Here is a 20705-nt window from a genome sequence, read left to right on the forward strand (position 1 = left end):
GCTATAATCTGGATTTACCCAACATGATTAGGACTTCGGAACACAATGAAAACTGAACAAAGTGTAATACATATTTACAACACTAGATCGGTGAGGTACAGTGATTATAATAACAATATGTACAACTAACGAGTTTGGAAATCCAAGATCGTATGGATTCTAAGAAATATTTGGGTTACTGTAACTACTGCAGTTTGAAAAGGCTTCATTCAAGCAGTGCTTCATGATTTAAGGTGACTGCATTCCAAACTACAGTTTGGATCATCTAATCTGTTGAGTTTCCTCCCAAATCAACCTAAAGACATCCTTCCACAATCTGGAGGGCCAGTATTTATGGTCAATTCGGGGCACCTCAAGAAAGTGGGATCCAACAGAAAGGAGTGGTACTTTCACATATTTTTATCCCAGCCTGGCAGAGCTAGGGCCAGCTATGGTGACATTGGATGTAAGGTGGATACATTCACTGGTTAGAATAAGTGTACTGAAGGTACACTAGTCTAATAACATGAGCATTATCTCATAGTTGCTGGGAAGATGTACAAAGACCCCCTAGGATGTGTCTGGATCTCGCAAGTCAGACTTCACAAGCGTGGTTGAGGAATTGATGGACAAATCTCCGACGGGAGCCATACAGTAATTATTTTATTCCAGGCCTGGTGGAATCTAGATGTGGATTGCCAAATCCCTCTCAAGCGACTACAGGACTAAACTAAAGGCACATGTATGAGGGCTGCCGAGTCCTCCTACATAGGGAAAACCTCAAGGGAACCCAGTTTTCGTGTTGCACTCACCTATTCCTCACAGAGTACCACTTACAGAGAATGTAAGTGTAAATAGTCAAAACTACAGCAAACACATTCATTCTGAGGTGAATGAGTGGGGCTAGTCCAATTTTCAATGAGGGAGCCTGAAACAATTTGAACGGTTTACTTGGAAAAAATGTCTCTGCCCCTATTTAATCAATCAGCCCCATATCCTGGTGAGGGGCAGGACCCCCTACCCCCCTTTGTTAAGGGTCTCTGGGAGTAATTAAGTAAATAGATGACCCTTAGGTTCTGATAAAAGGCAAAACTAAAACCCTGAACACCCACCCTGGACTCACAGAAACCATTTTCACTGGATGTAGGGGTAGGAACTGTACAGAGCAAGACAGAAAAGTAAGCATGGGCATTGGGCACAGGACTTACGTAGCAGTGCAAGGATTTTTGTAAGGCAATTAATGACTGCGAACAGCACTGTGCACTCTGTAGTAGCAACACAATGGTGTGAGATGACTTATTTCACAATATGACCTACACATTCACAACTAATGTTCTGAGTAAAGGTATTTACCGATCTAAAGGGTCGATCACGGATCTTGTTGTCTGACAAATGGTGCTATGGAATCAACACAAACAATTACAACTACAGCCTCATTTAATTTTTAAACTGTATACGATGTAAGGTCATTCATAAATGTTGCTCGCCTTTTTTGTATGTTGTGTTTAACTTGTAAAGAAGAGAGAACTACTTACCATTGGAAACAAAACATATTCCCGGAGAAAGTCTTGGGACTGAAAGTTACTGTAGTTTCCAAAGTCAGCTAAAAGAGAAAGGAACATTTTCAGTTCGCAGAAGATTTTGCAAAACTAACAAAATGACACTTCATAGCAACAAAAGACAGCATGATAATAAATGTGACATTCAAATATGGGCACAGATAAGTCAATATAATGGACTTCACAATGCAATATTCTTATCTCTTTCAATGCTCATTCTGAAGCATGTCGAAGCAGGGTCATAACATACACATCAATTTCAATAATTAACATTGTGGTGTAGAGCTTTTACTTAGTATCAAAATTGCTAAAACTCTATTTTTAGCTGAAGTATTGCAATACATTTTTTATTCCACAATATGTGCTTTTGGATTGTTTGCAATACTCTACCGTATTCCCTCTCATTTTATTCCATTCTCACGCCTGTAAATCGCGGAACATTTCCTCTACCACTTAGACCCACATTATGAGCAGACCGGTAAAGGACCTTTTTCCCCAACCCTAGAGATAGTGGTAACTCCAGTCCATGACGATATAGGCCTTGAGAGTCCACTAACAAATCAGGAATTACCAAAGAAAATATGTAATTGTGGGTCCAGATCCCCCAAATAAGCATTCATTTTGTGGTGGACTTTCACCAAAATCATCCGAAATCTCTGTGTGAAAGTCGTGAGATAGGCGGTGTTTCTGCAGATCTCATAATTCCGATGAGGCCAGTAACTGCAGCATCAGGCCCAGTTGGCATTAGGGGGCCACCCATACTGAGGGCCCAAGTGTCTTAAAAATTAGCTCCTAACGCAGAGGTAATAACCTGATCATTACCTCTCAGAGCAATCCATTAATCTGAGCGAGAGAGTAGCCTGAAAGTGACCCCAACTTTACCTCTGAGAGTTTCTTTCTTTGCTTCTGTTTTCTTTTTCATAAATTCTCCCTATTATTTTCCTTCTCAATTTTTCACTTACATCCTTCTTTTAATTACCACAGTTCTTTCTATATTTGTCCTTAGTTTCTTTGGTTCCATCTTCTTTCTCCTACTACATGTCCATCTATATTTATGTCTTCCTTCTTTGTTTCATTTTTCCATCTTTGTTTCAATGTTTTTTTTGCTCCCCTCTATCTTTTCTTCCATGTTTTCAGATTCTTTCTGCCATCTTTCTTTTGTTGCAGAATTTTGTTTACCTTTAATGGTCCTCTTTCCTGTTGTTTATTCCATTTCATACACATTTTTATCCTTTTTTGTCTTTCATCCCACTGCATTCCATCATTCTTATAATTTGTCTTTACTCAGTGCAATATTTTCTCTACTTCAGTCTTTCATTTTCTTTCTCTATCTCTCTTCATATGCCCCTATCAATTCCATTCCTGCTACTAAATGTCATTATTTCTCCTGCTCGCTATCTCCACATTGCTCTGGTTGGCTACTTTGAAATTGCAAGACCTCCCACCTGACAGTCCTTTCCAGCTTGCAGCTTATTCACGACAGTGATCGTTATATGCAGAGATCGTTGAGACAGCATTTACAGTAAATGACAACATAAAAAGTATGTAAAGAACAGCAATGGTCCAGAGATAGTCCCTTCCCCTCACTTCAGCAGCTAAATTGGGGGATTCAAGACACTTGCATTCCTGGCTACCGATGATACATCATCTATTCAAGATATACAACTGATGGGGGTCACTAAAGAATTTTTAGCTATAATCCAAGTAATTGCAATCTTGCCATCCAACAGTGGGCTGCTGGCAAGATACAAAAGTTTCAAACAGATATTATGTATGTCTGTAATTTTATAAGGAGGATAAGCACAGACTATGGTTCAATTAGTACTCCTGGGTCTCCCCGGTCACTTACACAGCATTGTGACTACCCTCACTCACAGTAACTGGGCTGTGGTGCAACAGGATGGGCACACACAGTCATATCAATTAAAATGAATGGTCTTGCAGGAGTAGAAGGTGTTTTCGCTCTGCTGCCTATTTACATCAGACGTGGACAAGGAGCTGGGTTTGTACCAGACGTTCCACATTTATTTAAACAGCAAAAGCATCTCGGGCTTGCAGTATGTCCTTAAATTTATTTTTGTGGGGGAAATAAAATCTTAAAACTTGGCTAACAGTGTAAGACGTGGCAGACAGATGTGGTTCTTGGGGTTGTGTATTTAGCATACCCAAGTGATGACAGTGACTCCAATTTGAATTGGGAAGCCTTGCTATAGAAAAAGAAGAATGAAGCGTTAGGTATTATGAAGGCACTAAATAAATTGAATCATGGGTATGGTGCTTATACTCATCCACATTTAAAATAACTGTGATGCCAAACCATTTCCCATTTCTGGTTTATCGATAAGGGCCTGGAAGTGTCCTAATCAGATGTAAAGGAGGGTTTATCGTGGGAAAAGCTTTCTGGATTTAAAACCTTTGAACCCATTTTCCACTATCAAAATAGATTTGCAGTTCACTTCAACTAAGTTTGTAGCTGCCTGTGCAGTACCGTGTTGTCTATGAGATGGATGTCCCATACCACCAAAGGAGGCGTACATTTCTGCTATGCAATGAAAAGCTGGGGCAAGACCTGGTAACTGCTCTTGAGGCATGGGTCAAGAAGGAGGGTTGATCTCATGTGGACCCAAAGAAGAACAGTTACAGGGAATACATAAAGAAAATCATCAGCCAACTAGAGGTAAACAACATACAAAGAAACTATTTCCCTGGTAAGTGAAAGGTCAAGTGATCTTGTTTTCGGCTTTGTACTCCCAGAGACCTGCTCTTATTTCTTCTTTGAATTTTGCTTGGCAGATTGAATTAAAGTTAACTCATCTAAGACATCTAGATGGCTTATACCGCAGCATCAATTTTATGGAGCATGTCTGGACCTTTGCTCTAGTAGCCTTCTGCTACCATGGCATCCACTCAGAGCAGCATTCAAAAATTTTTAGAGTTACCTTAAATAGGATCCTGCTTTTTCAGATTAAAACTTAGCCTGGTCCTGGGCCTAAATTCCTTAAATCTTCCTGCCAATAATGTTCTACAATTTATCCACGCTGATACATTGTTCGCATTTTATGGGAACCTTTCCCAAACTAGTTAATATTTGCAAAGCTTAGTTATTTTGATCAATTTACCTAGAAATCTTAAGAAAATTTGCTGCAAAACCAATGCCCAAGAAAGTAGGAGTGGTGGCTGCTGTAATGCTTTTTGCTGCATTGAGGCACACGCTTTGGGTTTGCCAAGCCTTGCTAACATACACGAGGTTTCTCATCCAACCTTGAATCAAGTCATGCTTGAGTTGTTGAACTATTTACGTATGGCAAATCGTGCTATCCAAAAAAACAAAGGAAATGGCTTCAAGAAGAAGTTAAGCATAACCCTTGCCTTCTGAAACTGTGGCAATTTCCAAATTGGAGGTTTTCCTTGAAGCGGTTTAGTAATCTCTAATCGTCTAAAGGGAATCTATACTTAGGTTGTGCTTTCATTATAAAGCTGGCACACCGGTGCCTATCTTTAAAGTAACGTAAAACAACAAACCTCATTATGATTCCGCTTTATCCCTGTACGCTCAGCAGTTCATCTAGCACACAAACACAAGTCATTTCAGTTGTAACATAGCAATATTAATCCAGCCTACTGCCAGAAACACGAATGATTAAATCAGGATATTTCACGATTTATCTAAAATTATGATCGACAGGCCAGAAAAGGATTGGCACTGATTTACATGACAGTCCCCGGAGAAGCTTAGGCTGCGAATAGAGTGATACAAGTGGCCTTCCTCACTTGTAACAATGCTTCTTGGTTTCTAGCCTATTTTTCAATGACAATGTGATATCTGACATGGCTGTTGTGGATTTCGAATTTTCTTCAGAGTGATAAGATTAGTTTAATAAAATCATAACCAAATTCCAATTGCATGTAAAAAAATAATAATATAATACATGACGGCTTTACCCATAGATCGCATATGGCAATTCTGCAGTATAATCTCAATTTGTTTGTAGGAAATCTTTTTAGTGCCTCATTGGCATTAACAGCAGGCTGACATGACTACTTTTTCGTTAACAAGAGCATTGACCTGCGCACTTCAGATAATTCCTCTATGACTTATAAAGAAACAGGTGAATTGAGCACAAATACACTCGTTTTCCCTAGCATAGTATCTGAATTCAAAGGTATCAAATGAGCTTGCTCTCCGGATAACATACCCTAACAGGGTAATGATTCAGGTCTGAATTCCCAGAGTATCAACGTCGCAATCGTCCCATATGTATTCTGTGGGCGCTAAGTCGAATGGTGCCTCATCACGGTCGGCAGGGCCAATGGGGCAGCCTTCCTCATAGGAGAGGGGGGACCACTCTGTTGAATGTGGAGGCATGAAGGTATTGTCAGTGGTGGAGGAGGTGGTTGTGGAGGAAGGGGAAAATAAAGGAGAGGGCTGATGCCTCTGTCCATGCATTTCTTAGCCTTGGGTGCTGCAGGGGATTATAAAGATCACTGTTCCTCATAAGTTAGCTTACTCTTCTGAGGCAACGTGTTCGAAGGTGTGGCTGAAGGGAGCTTTGTCATGATTTTTCCTATTTAGGGATGGATGAACAGTCGCTTACGCCAACCATTCAATTCCTCCTGCAGTCTCTGTAAAATAGGTTTCTCCAAATCATCGGAGCCAATAGTCGATGGGATCTTCAACGCCGGTGGCGGCTCTGGAGCTCCCAGAGGACTCAAAGCAGAGGGTAGTCTCGGAAGGTGAAGGTGTGTTCAGCTTCAAAGGTGGTGGAGGCTCGTGGATCATCCTATGCCTTGCGGAAGCTGGGAGCAAAGTCAGCTCCGAAGCCCTTGGCCAGTGCCAACCGTAACACAAAGGCGGGGAAGATCCTGAGGTGTAGTGGTTGGAGGGCACGATATCTAACCCCCTAGTGGGTAGTGCTCTGCCTCTACCGAGGCCTCCTGGGAGGCTTGGTGTGTGTGGCCGCAGACCATACTTACAGCCTTTGCAGAGTTCTTTGTTCCAGGGCAGGAAGTGGTCGAGGTGAAGATGTTTTGCTCTTCCTTCTCCTGGTCCAAGTGGGGCAAAAATACCTCCTCTGCACTGGGCGACAGCTGATGAGGTGGGATGGGCGAAGGCAGTCATCCTCAACTTTCTCAATGTGATGGAAGCCTGTTATCCGAAAATGTTGGGTTGTCGGCGTCTGCATCTTCTGTTGTGCTCACCTTCATTGTTGATAACAGGGCTGGCTCTAGGGTGGTGCTATCACACCGGGTGCTGACTTCGGGTGGGGGTGTCGTGTTTGCAAGTATATTATGGTTTGAAAAGCACCTGCTGCCACGTTCCTGGCCTCCAGCAATTTTCAGGCAACAATAAAAATGGTTTTTTTTTTTTTTTTTTTTTTTTTTGAAACCGTTTATTGCAGGTTGTAAAAGTTACAGGTATGGGCCTACAACCACCCGGCCGGCCGCTAGAATGACAAAAGCATATTGCATACATACAGCAAAAGTCTCTCGGCAGTGCAGAGCAGTGAAACAGGAGTAATCAGTGGTGCAGGCCACACAGCTCCAAGCCCACAGTACGGTTCCCTTTTCTTGAAACAAAACAACACCAAAAAACCACACCCGCAAGGCAACCCGCGATCCAAAGTAACAGCACGTGCTCCATAAGTGGGGGATCCAAACCAGCAGCAGAACTCTGAGGAGGGGAATGGGAGTAGGCCAGGGACTGGGGGACCACGCGCCCGCGGCCGAGGGAGGGGGGCCGTCTAGGGAGACGGAGCAGGCGAGGCAGCCGGTAGCAGTGGTGGCTCACAAATACCCCCGCGGTAGGCGTTCCAGGGGCCCCAGAGTTTCACCCACGCCCCAGGCTTACCCCTCGCCACATACACCACCTTTTCACGAAACATACACCAATCCATATGCTCTTTCCAGGCCGACACCGCAGGGGGCCTCTGGGATCCCCACAATTGAGCAATGTCACGCTTAGCTATCATGTATCCCAGAGTCACCCACCGCGTCTGCGGGACCGAATAGTCATGCGGTTCCCATACATTCAGCAAACATCTCCTCGCTTCAGGCAGCAGCGCGACACGCGTAACCACACGCAGGACCTCATGCACACCACGCCAGAATCGCTCCACCTTCGGGCACTCCCACAGTATATGCATGAAAGTCGCCAGCGCACCACAGCCACGCTTACACAGTCCGTCACCAGCAAAACCCATACGCAGAAGCCTTGGCCCCGTCACGTAAACCCGGTGAAGGATCTTGAGCTGGACGAAACGAAGGCGAGCCGGGATGGCCACCTCTTTCGGAGAGGCCACCGCGGAGATCCAATCCTCGTCGTCCAGCTCCAGCCCGTCGGCAACCCAGGCCTCGCGGAGACTAGTCAGCAGGCACGATCTATCGTTGATCAGTTTTTTGTATATGAGGGAGATCGTGCTGTCCGGTACATGGCCGTCCAGCACTCTGTCCTCCAGGGGGGAAGACTCCGGAATGGATGCGACGTCCGGGAAGACGGAGCCCAGCGCATGGCGGACTTGTAGGTACCGAAAGTACTCACTGCCCTGCAGCTGAAACTCCGCCTGCAGCGTCTCAAAAGTTTTGAATCCCCCCCTCGTCCAGAGATCTCCCACCGTGCTGATTCCGATCGTGTCCCACTTCTCGAAGCCCTTCGACGTCCATAGGGAGCCCAACCTCTCAGACGCATACAGCGGTGACGCCCGGGTCAAACGGTCCTTCCACCCCATAGCTGCATTAGCCGCGTGCCAGACACGCACCATAACACGCGTCGGTCCCGTCAAACGGGAGTCGGGCGCGCCAGAGTAGAGCGCGCGATTGTAATCGCCACCGGGTAGGAGCATTTTATCCATCTCAAATGCCGGGTTCAAGGCGGGCCCATAAAGGCCATGATTAATTGCAGCTAGTTGGGAGGCCCAGTAATACCGTTTAATGTCCGGGAGGGCGACCCCCCCCATCGTACCACGGGAGCGTCAATTTAGCCAGAGCAATGCGCGGCCTCCCGTCCCAGAACAGGCGCCGCTGGAGGCCCTCCACCTCACGGAAATAGCGTGCCGGGACCAAGTCCATAGTATTCTGGAGGGCGTAGAGGAATCGCGGCAGGGACATCATTTTGAACAAAGCCGCTCGGCCGAGCGGCGAGAGCGGCAGACGCCGCCAGCGCACCACGTCCTCCCTCAAGCGCTGGAGGGGGGGCAGCAAATTCCGCTCATAGCGGGCCTCCGGGTCAAGTGTGATATAGATACCCAGGTACCGAAAACCTTGGGAGGCAATCTGGATCGGACAGTCCCGTGGTAGGGCCGGAGCCTCCCCGGAAAGCACGTAGACACAGGATTTCGCCCAGTTGATGACCAGGCCTGAGTTGCGACCGAATGAGCGCAAAACATCAACCAGGACGATCAGTGAGTTACGCGGGGAGGCGAGATACAGAAGGATGTCGTCAGCGTAGAGGGACACACGGTCCTCATGCTCGGGGGTCCAGCGGAGACCACGGATAGAAGGGTGCCACCGCAGCCACTCCGCCAGGGGCTCCAGGGCCAGGGCAAACAGGAGAGGCGACAGGGGGCAACCCTGTCGCGTACCCCTCCCCAGCGCGAATGGGGCCGAGACTCGCCCATTCACTACCACCTGCGCCAATGGGCCCGAATATAGCAATTTGACCCAGCTAATGAAACCCGGGCCGAACCCGAATTTCGCCAGCATCGCCCAGATGTATGGCCATTCAAGCGTATCAAACGCCATGGTGGCGTCCAAGGACGCCAAGATGGCCGGCTCCCGCACAAACGGGACACGCGCGAGCACCCCGTGCAAGCGCCGCAGATTGAGCGCCGTGTTGCGGTGCGGTATAAAGCCAGATTGGTCTTGGTGGACCAGGTCGCCCACCACGCCAGCCAACCGGTTGGCCAACACCTTGGCCAGGATTTTGGGCTCCGCGTTCAAAAGCGAAATCGGCCTATAGGATGTGACCCGTTCACGGGGCTTCCCCTCCTTGTGGATCACCACAATTGTGGCCAGGCGCTGGTCCGGCGGGAGGGAACCCTGCGAGTGGGCCGCCAGGAACATCGCGCGCAGGTGGGGCGCCAACACATCCGGGCGTAGCTTGTAGAGCTCGATGGGAATACCATTGGGGCCCATGGCCTTGCCGGATGCAACCGAGCGAATAGCCAAGGCAATTTCGTCCGAGGTGGGAGGGGCGTCCAGCGAATCCCTGTCCTCCACCGTTAGGGAGGGCAGTGCGATGTCCCGAAGCAGGGCATGGGAATCTTCCTCCGAGCAGGGGGAAACCGGGGAGTAGACTTCGCGGAAATAATCCGCGAAGCAGGAGACAATGGCTTCCGGCTCGGTGACACACGCACCATCAACACTCTCAATCAAAGGCACCACGCGGCTCGCTCTCTCCCTCTTATCCAACCACGCAATCAATTTGCCAGCCTTATCACCCACATCAAACAATCGCCCCTGCTGCTCTCTACTGAGGCCCCTGGCCGCCTCCGTGACGAGGGCCCGATAGGCCGCCTGCTTTAGGTGTAGAACATGCAACTTGGCGTCTGTTACCCCGCTCCCCAGGTCACCCTCCAGTTCTGCAATCTCGGCCTCTACCCGGGTCACCTCCTCCCGCTCGAGCCGCCGGGCATGGGAGATAAAGGAGAGGGCCTCCCCTCTAAGGACTACCTTGAAAGCCTCCCACAGGGAGATGGCGGAGGAGACCGACCCCACATTCTCGTCGAAATATCGCTGTAAGGATTTGATCAAGTCGGCACGAATGGTGGGGTTGCGCAAATACCATGCGTTGATTGGGGCCACCCTGCCATCCCCCCTCGGGAAGACATCGAAATGCAACAACAATGGGGAGTGGTCTGAGATACCCCGCGCTAGATGGCGCACCTCCCCCACCCTCCCTGCATGGGCCGCCGGGACAAGGATGTAATCAAGCCGCGAGAGGCTACCATGGGCACCCGAGTGGAAGGTGTACTGTCGCAATGCGGGATGCTTTAATCGCCAGCAATCCACCAGGCCCAGCGTGTCCAGAAGGCCGGGCAGCCACGCCTGTGCCCGGGGGAGGTCCCTAGGGGGATGGCGATCCATAGACCCAGAGGCTACCGCATTAAAGTCCCCTCCAACCACCAGCAGGCCACTCGGAAGGTCCAGAAGGAGGCGCCCCAGGTCCGCGAATGTGGTGGCTTGTAACCCAGGCGGGACGTACACTGATATAAAGATAAACACTCTACCCTCCATTCTTCCCACCAGAACCGTGTAGCGTCCCCTCTCATCATGGCGCACCTCATCAATCTCCAACGGGAGCGAGTTCTTGATCATAATACCCACCCCCCGCGAGCCCGAGGTGAAGCCGGAATGTGCCACCAAACGATATCCCCGCCGATTCATTGCATGAAAGGAGTTACCTATAAGGTGCGTCTCCTGCAGGAAGACAACATCTGGTGAAATACGTTTTAAGTACTGCAGGACCACACCACGCTTAATCCTATCCCCCAGGCCGTTAACATTCCATGACAACACAGTCAAGTCCCTACCCCCCATCATACGTCGAATCAATCGGTCGTCCCCCATCGAGCATCCTAATAACAACAACATAGTAGCGGGTTTGCCCTGCGGTGCTAACAAACAACACACCCCCCCCACCCCCCGGTCCCAACAGAACTCCCCCCTCCCTGCACCCCTGCATGAGCCCAGACAGCCCCCCCAAAGTGCAGTGTGCCTGTCGCCCCATAGCTAAAATACTAACTAGTCCCCCAGAGGAGGAGGGAAGCCCCCAACAGACCCCACGCAACCTCCATAGGAGGGGAACATAAATAAACAATAAATGGTGAAGGAACAACGTCCAGAGCAAGGCCTATTCAGTCACCCCTCAATTCTGATCCGGCGGGCCCTCCTCGCCAGCCGCGCCCCCCCCGCCCCCCCGGCCCCGATCTCCAGGCAGAGTGTCCAGCCAGTCCCCAGCCGCCTCGGGCCGGTCGAAGAAGTGCGTGCGACCATCCACCTCTACCCTCAGCTTAGCTGGAAAGAGCATTGAGTACTTGAGGTTCAGGTCCCTTAGGCGACGTTTAACCCCAAGAAAGCTCTGTCGCTGCTTCTGGACCGCCGGAGTAAAGTCTGGGTAGAAATGTATCTCCATGTTGTCAAGCTTGACCGGTCCCTGTTGCCTGGAGGTCTGGAGGATAGCATCTCTGTCCCGAAAATTAAAAATCCGGGCGATGAGCGGCCGCGGCGGGGCACCAGTCTTAGGTCTGCCCCCGGGGACCCGGTGAGCACGCTCCACCGCAAAAAGCTTACTCAGCCCCCGGGGCTGGAGATGGGTCAGGATCAAATCTTCCACGAAAAGATCCGCCGCCTCCGCCTCTCGTCCCTCCGGGACCCCCACAATACGGACATTATTCCTCCGGGCCCGACCCTCGGAGTCCTCCAATCGCCGGTCCATCAGGGCGCTCGCCTGGCCAAGCCGGCGCACCTCCTTCTGGAGGGCCACCACGTCTGTCGTGAGGCTCGTTGTGGTGTGGGCCAGGGAGTCGACTCGGTCGTTTGTTTTGGACAAGTCTGCCCTCACAAGGCTCACATCCACAAGGACCGAGTCTATTTTTTGCGCTAAGGTGTCGAAACGCTGGTCCACCGAGGCCTTCATCTCTGCGATGGCGCCCATGACGTCCCGGAGGGTCAGATCCACCGGATGAGCAGATGCCTCCGTCGGGCCCACCGGGGATGCACGCGATGTCTCCGGAGAACCCTTCTGAAGCGTGTAGCGGTCCATACTGTTGGCCTGGTGCGCCGTGCCACGGCGGGTCGTCTTCACCTTCGCCCGGTCGCCATCTTGTTTGGTGGACATGCTGGCTCTTCCACCGTCGTGCCAAGCTCCCCAAACGGGCCGCTATACCAAGTCACGGGTGCCAGGGGGGGGGGCAGGGGCGACCACCGAACCGCGGGTCAACCCACCGCCGGCGGGTCAGCCGGGCTCCCGAACAAGGCCACCGCACCCCGCTCCGCAGCCCGACCCGGCTTGAGAGCTAGGAGGGCGCAAAAGCGAAAGTGAAAGTGCGGGGTACGCCAGTCGCCCAGCCCCGCTCGCCGCTGTTATTCACTTTGTCCCCGGATCGCCCCACTACTCCAATCCGGGGGGCCGGCGAGGAGAAGGCCGCAACCTTCGATCGATGCTCCCACCGGCGTTCGGGGTCCGATTCGAGCCCAAAAAACGGGTGGCGCCTCAGCTCCGGTTCCCCAACACAGTCCCCTCAACAAGGACAGGATATCGCCAGGATTAATTCAGGAGGTCGCGGAGGTCCTCGGGAGCCTCGCACCTACGCGGCCATCTTGGTTGCGCGCTAGGCTCCTCCCCCAACAATAAAAATGTTAAGCTAACTCCGGTGATTACTACATATAAGGTAAATAGGTCAGTCGGTTACTGCTTTGGTCTAAGATCCTGTTGTTACTTACCGTTTATAAGTAAAAATCTTAACATAGAACAGTGAACTATTAACTTTCATCAAAGAGCTGCATACAAACTGCAAGGTATAGATTAGAGCGTTATGCTTTCTTCCCTAGTCTTTCATTATTCTAATGTTGGAAAAAGGGTTAATTGGATAGAAATAAATCCTGATTATTAAAAAGAACCCCCAACCACGGTGTTCCGTTTTAAATTCTGAGTTTGGGTTTCTCCAGACCAAGCACTATTAAACGATACTGTCTACCAGTATGGTTGACATTTGGCTCCTACACCTTGTAGTCCTCTGTCTTGTGCAACATTTCCAATACACTGATCTACACACCTATGATGGATTGTCTCTGTGTAGTGTGCGATGTATAGTGTATTATATGCATGGCTGTATAACTGCCTCCCGGTTGGGAAAAAGAAAAAAAACGCTTTTTAGTTCTATCTCAATACGTGGGGCCGCATCACTCGAAGTAAGATTCTAACTGCACCTACCATGCAGATCTAAACTGCACGTCAAAATCTTGAAAATCAATAAATCTTTCTAACCATTTTTACAGGACTTTCAACTTTTCTTAAGCCAGGTGAGAAAACCCTTTACACCAATCATTCTACAGCTCCTAGGTGGCATAATCTGATTCTGCATGCATGTTTTTATTGAAACTTGTGGTATTGAGCATTTATAGTTTAAGCAGCAGAAATGAAAGACAATTATTGTTTTATGATGTAAATAAAAAGATGAAAACTTTGCAGTTTCACACTTCTTTTCCATTGATGAACCTGAGCAGATCAGGACGTCAGTTTTGTTATTAGAAGCTGCAACGTATGAAACACATGCAAAACAAACTGCATCACTATTCAACAATATTACAAAATAGGTTTTATACGAGTGTGAGCACTTGAGCAGGTAAATCGCACCTCTTATGAGAAAACATTTCGCACTGACAAGAAAGAAAATGAGGAGAAAACATGAGTTTTAAGGAATACACCAGCATTGGATCTTCCGTCAGTGTGGTACCACTGCTTTGTTAAAACCTACACATCTTTATCATCATGCAGGGAGAATTAAAAACATGCTGTGCATTTAATTCAATACATCAAAATGGTATAATAAAGGAGCATCAATGACCAGTTTATGGCCAGTAACAAACTTGTGAGCAGTTGTGCTGAACTCAGTGACACATTTATTTACAACACAGTTCCTGCTTTACTCGGGCTTACTCTTCTAGGAGAATTTTAACCAGGAGTGAAACCTCCACTTGCCCAACACACTTCAACCCCGCCCCCCCCCCCCCCCCCCCCTTGTCCCACTTGGAGAAAACACAGAGGCATCATCACATGGACCTATCCCCGTGCAGTCACAAGCATTTTCAAAATGTTGCACTGATGCCTCATGACATTTTAATGGACTGTTTGAACAGAATAACTTAATTTATAAGCAAGCATCGAGTATGAAGACATGAAACCAGAAGCTATACCAGGTCTACAATAATCTAGTTGGTTTTCTCTATGCTTTCTAAAGGAAATTCCTCTGGGTGGCCCTACAATATCCCATGATGAATAAGTCCATAACGTAATTACGCTGCTATTCAGACTCGTGCAATCATTCACGCTTGCATATTTCAATTTCCTTCACTCTTGCAGTCCTTGCTCCACAACCTTGGCCTACTGCTTCTGTGATAAGGATCCGGTACATATCCAGCAGCACACATCAAGAACCCCCTTGAACAGAGCTTGAGTCCACCCTGATAGTACCATCTCATTGGAGGGGGGGGGGGGGGGGGTATGGGGAGAGAGGTCGCCTATGGTGTAGCGTGCCACTTTAATGTTGGTGATGCCTCCTCATTTAAAGAAATATTAAGATTTTTAGACTGGTTGTTTTGGTCACTCATCTAATCATTATATTTGTTGTGGTTTGGTATGATCATAGGGAGGATGTGTGATGATCATTGGCCTCTTACTCTTCTTTTATGATGAAACTCTTAAAAAATACCAATAACCAATGGCTGAAGGATGCTGACCAAAAACCTACTCTCTGTAGTATGTTGTACTGCATTGGGAAGAGGTCTATGGCAGACATCTGAAGCTGCTTGTAGGGGAGACCTAAAAAGAGGAGGGGTGTCCAATTTCAGCAGGCTTCAGGTTGTGCTTTTTTTTTACCAGGATTGTTGTTTATGTCACAATGATTTTCTTTTTTTAAAAGTAGCCTTTGGACAAAACTCTCCCATTGTGTGGCTAAAAAAAATCAAACATCATTGTATATATTAACTGCAGACCACCAATTAGATTTCAATCACCACATGTTCAAAGTGCCTGATTTACCTTGCACAGCTAGGCCAGCTAGCCGGATTCCAAAATCTACAGAACAGCGTAATCGGCCATCAAGAACATCCTTCTTCACTTGCAAGTAATACTGATACCTGTAAAGTAAAGCAATAATATGGTTTGTCACTAAAAGATATGAATGGCATTTTCCATAACAAAGACTGTCCGTTAAACAGCACATGTAAGTGATGTCATCACTCTCTATGTATCTAATAGTTGAGGGGTCGCCCATGGTATTGAGGTGGCCACACCTCTGTATCATCAAATCGTTTCGATACCCCCCCCCAGCCTGTAAGAGAGGCGCATCTGTGTTAATAGCCATCTGTGACACTGTGCTGAAAAGGCCGGCCCTGCAACAAATTATTGCTGTTAAATAAAATAGAGAGCAATGGATGCTGGCTTTCACCAACACAAGATATTTCCAATGACCCCCCCCCGATTGTGACTACTGCACTGAGGCGCACTCCTGCAGTGGGCATATGTGGAGCCTGGCATGGGTCATTATGGCGATGCATGAGGACATCATACATAGGAAGCCTATTAAAGTTCTGGCTGAAGTTGACACGGCCTGAAAAAGAGGCAGTATTGTATGGTATTTGCATTTATATAGTGCTTACTACCCCTGACGAGGCGTCAAATTGCTTTTTTGGCGAGTAGCACGCTCCTAGGTGCCGAAATGCCAACATCCTCTTTTGGTTGGGGTATACTAGGACTATAATAGCGTTTATGACAGACCCCACCCTTGTTGTAATTGCACCTGTAGGAGCCTCTGGAATACCGCTGCCTGCAGACAGAAAGACTGCTGTTGCCTCTGACCGGAGTATGGCTAGTCAGGGGAGATGACCTTACCTCCTACTCGATACTGCTGCCTCTGAAATGGCCTCTAGCACCTGGAGTTTAGAAGCCACCCATTGATTTTACTTTGTCAGTGCCACCCTTGATTTGTTCCAGTATCTTGCTAACCTATGACTCAAAAAGGTCTTCCCCATCGCGTTGGAGGTTAAGGAGATGCTGAAGGACCTCTGGCTTAAACCTTCAGATGTGGAGCCAGGCGTGGCATATCAGGAGGACAATGGGATTGACACTCCGGGAGGCTGGGTCCAAGCTAGAGGACAAAACGGATGTTGGCGGTGGACCATCTCCGAGACCATCTACTCCACCCCTCTTCCTGAACTTACCAGGGAGATGTTTAACCATCTCCTGCATCTCATCCCACTGCAACTTGCCATAGCGGAAGAGATGTCCAGCAGAGTTGGGTATACGCCATAGGGTAACTGCACCTATGGCTACTCTCTTGGCCGCTGCATCAAGCGTCTTGATTTCTTTATGAGGTGGCGTTGCATCACCTGTGGCCTGTGCAGAGGTCCTTTCACAATCATTATGGATGACAAAGGAGTCAGGAATAGGGAGGCACATGGCCTCTGATGTAGACAGGGTCATGGGTGGAGGGCTTCTATTTCTTTTCCTCCCTGGGTGTTATCTTTGCATTCACAGGCTCCTTGAACGTCTCGTGGGTGGATTTACCATGGCAGAAACTACACCTTCCACTCTGATTTAAAGAGTGTCTCTACGAGGAAGTCTTTTTTCATTTGGAGGACGTGCATGTTCAACTTGTGGAAGGCTGCAACGCATTGGACGATCCTTTGGTTTGCTGTGGTATAATCGGGTGGGAGAGGTTGGGGAGTAGGAATGCCCTACCAGGATAGTGGTTGAGGTCTGGATCAACCGGAGGATTGACATCTTAGTCGTACAAAGGGTTAGCTGTGGGCCATAGCTCAAAAGATGTGTCATAGGGATCAGCAGGACCAAAGGGCCAGCCTGGAGCACAAATAGAGCGTGGAGACCACTCAGGTGACTGATGTAGGCAGTGGGTTTGATGTGCGCAAGCACATCAATGGCAGTGGAGGAAGGTGGCGGTGCAGGAGGAGCTGGGGGGGCAAGTGTCCCTATCTCCAAGTCTCTTGGGCATCTGATGCGGAAGGGCAGGCCTCCAATGCGAGTTCCTTCTTAAAAGCAAGCCTCCTCTTGTGAGGCATAGTCCCAGCTAGCATCGGCAGAGGTAGTTCGTCTGAAATTTTCCTGGTGACAGAATGAATGAAGAGGCGCTTCTACCTTCCTTTGAGCTTCTCTTGTACCCTTTGCATAATGGGCTGCTCCAAATCATCGGAGCTGATCATTGATGGTGCCTTCACTGTTGACATTGCCTTTGGAGATGACTGAGGCAGACGCTGGTGTTAACTGCGTCTTTGGCGTGGTGTCACGGCTGGTTTGTGATACTGGGCCACAAGGCTTGACGGCTGAGAGAGGTCGACGCCCTCAAACGTGTCCTTTGTATGATCCAAAGCCTTCACCTGGTGCCGACCGTAGCCAGAAGGTGGCAGATGCCTTGGAGGTGGCAGTGTCTTGGGTGCGAGGTTCAATGCCCCATTACTTATGAAGTGGTTCTCTGCCTCAGCAGGGGGCCTCTTCTGAGGCTTCAACTGTGTGTGTCAAATCTGGCTGTACTTATGGACCTGGGTGCAGTCTTCATTTGAGGGCCACTTGTGTTGGGGGTCGGTAGCACTGCCTCTTTTTCTTTACGGTTGGAGGAGCTAGAAGAGATGGCCTGCGGGCTTGGTGTGTCTTGATTCAGCAGAATGCCGGAGGGATCCGTGTACTCATCTTCCTCGGTGGTGATAGTGTCCTGTTCACTGGAGAGGTCAGGAGTATCGGCTGCCAACTGCGTATGGATCTTGCAGTGCACCCATCTCCTCTCCCTTAGATACCCTAAGGCCTTCTTTGGATGAAAGGTAAGGCACAATTCGCACAAGGCATTATTCAGGATCTGGGAGAGCCAGATTACAAACCTCGTTGGGTCCGACCACGGTTACTTTGTGTGACACTGGGGCAGTTCTGGAAGAGCACCCTTTGAATCACCTTCTGAGGATCCACAGTCTCTGGTGTCGAAGGTCGATAAATAGAGCACACTGCTTTGAACAAGGCAGGGTCCTGGAGATTCGGAGGCCAATTTTGCGTTCAGGAATTGTAAGCTAAGCATGCAAGGTTACTCAACCCAGTAGCACATAATGATTCAACTGGAGAAATGGCTATACTATGGGTCCTTTTGAAACCGCCTTGGTGATAACAAAAACTGGCAGTAATTGCAATTGATAACAGAGGCTCAAAGGCAATGGCAGAATATGGTCAGAGCTGGGTGGATATTACCACCATCACCATGCTGATGTGCCTGTTTTGCCTACCAGTCAAATCGGAGGTGCCTGGCGGAAAACACACATCCTATCATGCATGTGAGCGCAGCAAAAAATCCCAGGTATAATACAGGTTTGAAGGCACTATGGAAATCCCTACAATTACTTTAACTGCGGTGCAGAGGCACCTGAAGATAAAATGGGAATCCATGGGGTTTACTTCAACAGTAGCATCAAGGGGATCACCGGAATTCCCTTTCAGTCAGGGGATTACTGGCACTGTATGGAACATCATCTCAGGTATTGTTATAGAGTTGTGGATTGCGAGAGTGACAATAGTAGTCTGTTCTTTACTGATGTCATGAGAACCCCTATGTAAGGCCTGCCATTGTGCCTAGCCACGAGGCATTGAAAAATCAGGCAGTAATACCATTGCATGGCTTTTTTCATATAGAACCTCTGTCTGGTTGCTGTTGGGGGTGCAGATACTGCAATCTGATTTACAGTACGCCAGTTACTAGCCCCACCTTGCAACTGGCAGCAAGGAGGAGAAAGAACCAACATGGAGGGAGGCTAGTGCCTACCTCTGCCAAGGACTTAATAGGGACCCGTGTGAAAAGCATACAATGCTCCTCATGTCACCCTAGGAATAAAGCATATCACAAAACTTGGATAATGAGATTGCAATTAAAGGTTGAAAATAACTTGTACAGTAAACAAACATTTTTACCACTATGCATGCTTTTCAAGATGAAATTCTTCTTAATACTACCCTATAGCAATAGGTCCTCAAAGCCTTTGCAAAATGACTGTAATAACAAATGATACATGTAAAGTCCTGCCACATTGTGCTGCGAGATGCAGCCCATCACCTGTTTCCACAATTTCCACCCTAAAGATCAAAAACCAAGAAAGGTTTCTCACTTAGTTCATTACTTAGACAATAAAAAATACTCTTCAGCAATGGTGTTCTCTACAGATCCACCATTGCAAGGCTATTCCCAACTGGAGACTGTCAGGTCAGGACATACTGTACAAAATAGGTGCTGCAATGCAGCTTGGCCAACATGAGTTTCAGCACTGGAAATCACGTCATTAAAAGCATTTTGACAGACTGTGTGAACAGAAGATCAGATCAAAGACTCATCAATATTTACTAGGGGTCCAACTCCGAAACAATAAACAATGGCTGTACCCCCAACAAAAATAAACTGGATATTTCAACAAAGGCAATGCAGTAGTTACCCAAGCTGTAGACTCAACATCAACCACCATAAAATGGCAGCAGGTTTTGTTGTATCCTAATGTTGTAGGTAAGAATCACATTTTATTAACAAAATGATGAATCATGGCCAGGGTAAAATGTTCCTGGTACACCTATATACCATCCTTGTGTCAGAATTCTGGCATACCCGGGGAATTTTCATGCCTCTGTGACTATGTGTCAAGTTCTCTTGCGGTTACTGTTCATAGTTTTGTGTTGCCACCTGAAGATTTTTCGACTATATCAGACCCCAAAATGTAGGCCCTTTTGAGACATGACTACCGTTCCCATGACCTGGCCATAGCACAGCTAACAATCACAGACAAATGTATTTATTTTTAAGCAAAAAACAATTTGGTGTATGTGATGATGACAATATTACTGATGCTTCAAAAGAAATTAAGTAAACTTCTCAATAACATCTTACTATGGTGTAGACGAAAAAAGAAACTTGCTACTTGTTTTTATTAGTCTTTTGTTTACATTTACCTGCAGACAATGACCCCATGCAAGAAATCTTTCTGAGATCGGTGATGTAAAACCCACCAATACATTTTGAATCAATCGAGCAATGTTTATACAGAATGTTACAGTGAATAACTGGCTCAAATGATTCCTGTTGATCTACAATACCATTAGAGCCACTAATGAAAACCAAGATGCCATATTAGAAGAGAAATATAGATACATTCCAATAGTGAAGTGTGATACTTGTACACTGCTTTCTCTTATCAATCTGAAAGCTACCAATCACACTTCCCCTAAGCTAGCCTCTTCCTATTGAGTACTACAAGACTTACAATGTAAGACTATCACCAAGTTTATTCATGAAGTCATGCCTAGAAATAGACGACTTTTAGGAACCTAAAGACTATTCTTCATACTGGTTCCTAGAAATAGTGTGAGGTGGCGGTATCCACCACTGACCACACAAACTAAAAATAAAACTGGGAGCC

At 47.7% G+C, this 20705-nt stretch overlaps 1 protein-coding gene across 2 annotated transcripts in view; it reads right to left on the reverse strand.

Moving 5' to 3' along the window:
- Positions 1–20705, reverse strand: part of PTPN14 (protein tyrosine phosphatase non-receptor type 14) — a 375359-nt gene that overhangs the window by 150797 nt on the left and 203857 nt on the right. For both annotated transcript variants that reach the window (XM_085612914.1, XM_085612915.1), the window contains exons 4-5: positions 15295–15392; positions 1515–1582 (exon numbers count right to left, since the gene is read on the reverse strand). In XM_085612914.1, the coding sequence (XP_085469040.1) occupies positions 1515–1582; positions 15295–15392 (166 nt within the window). The remainder of the gene's footprint in view (positions 1–1514; positions 1583–15294; positions 15393–20705) is intronic.

The sequence above is a fragment of the Triturus cristatus genome, chromosome 6 (genome assembly GCF_964204655.1).
Source record: "Triturus cristatus chromosome 6, aTriCri1.1, whole genome shotgun sequence".
NCBI classification, from domain to species: domain Eukaryota; kingdom Metazoa; phylum Chordata; class Amphibia; order Caudata; family Salamandridae; genus Triturus; species Triturus cristatus.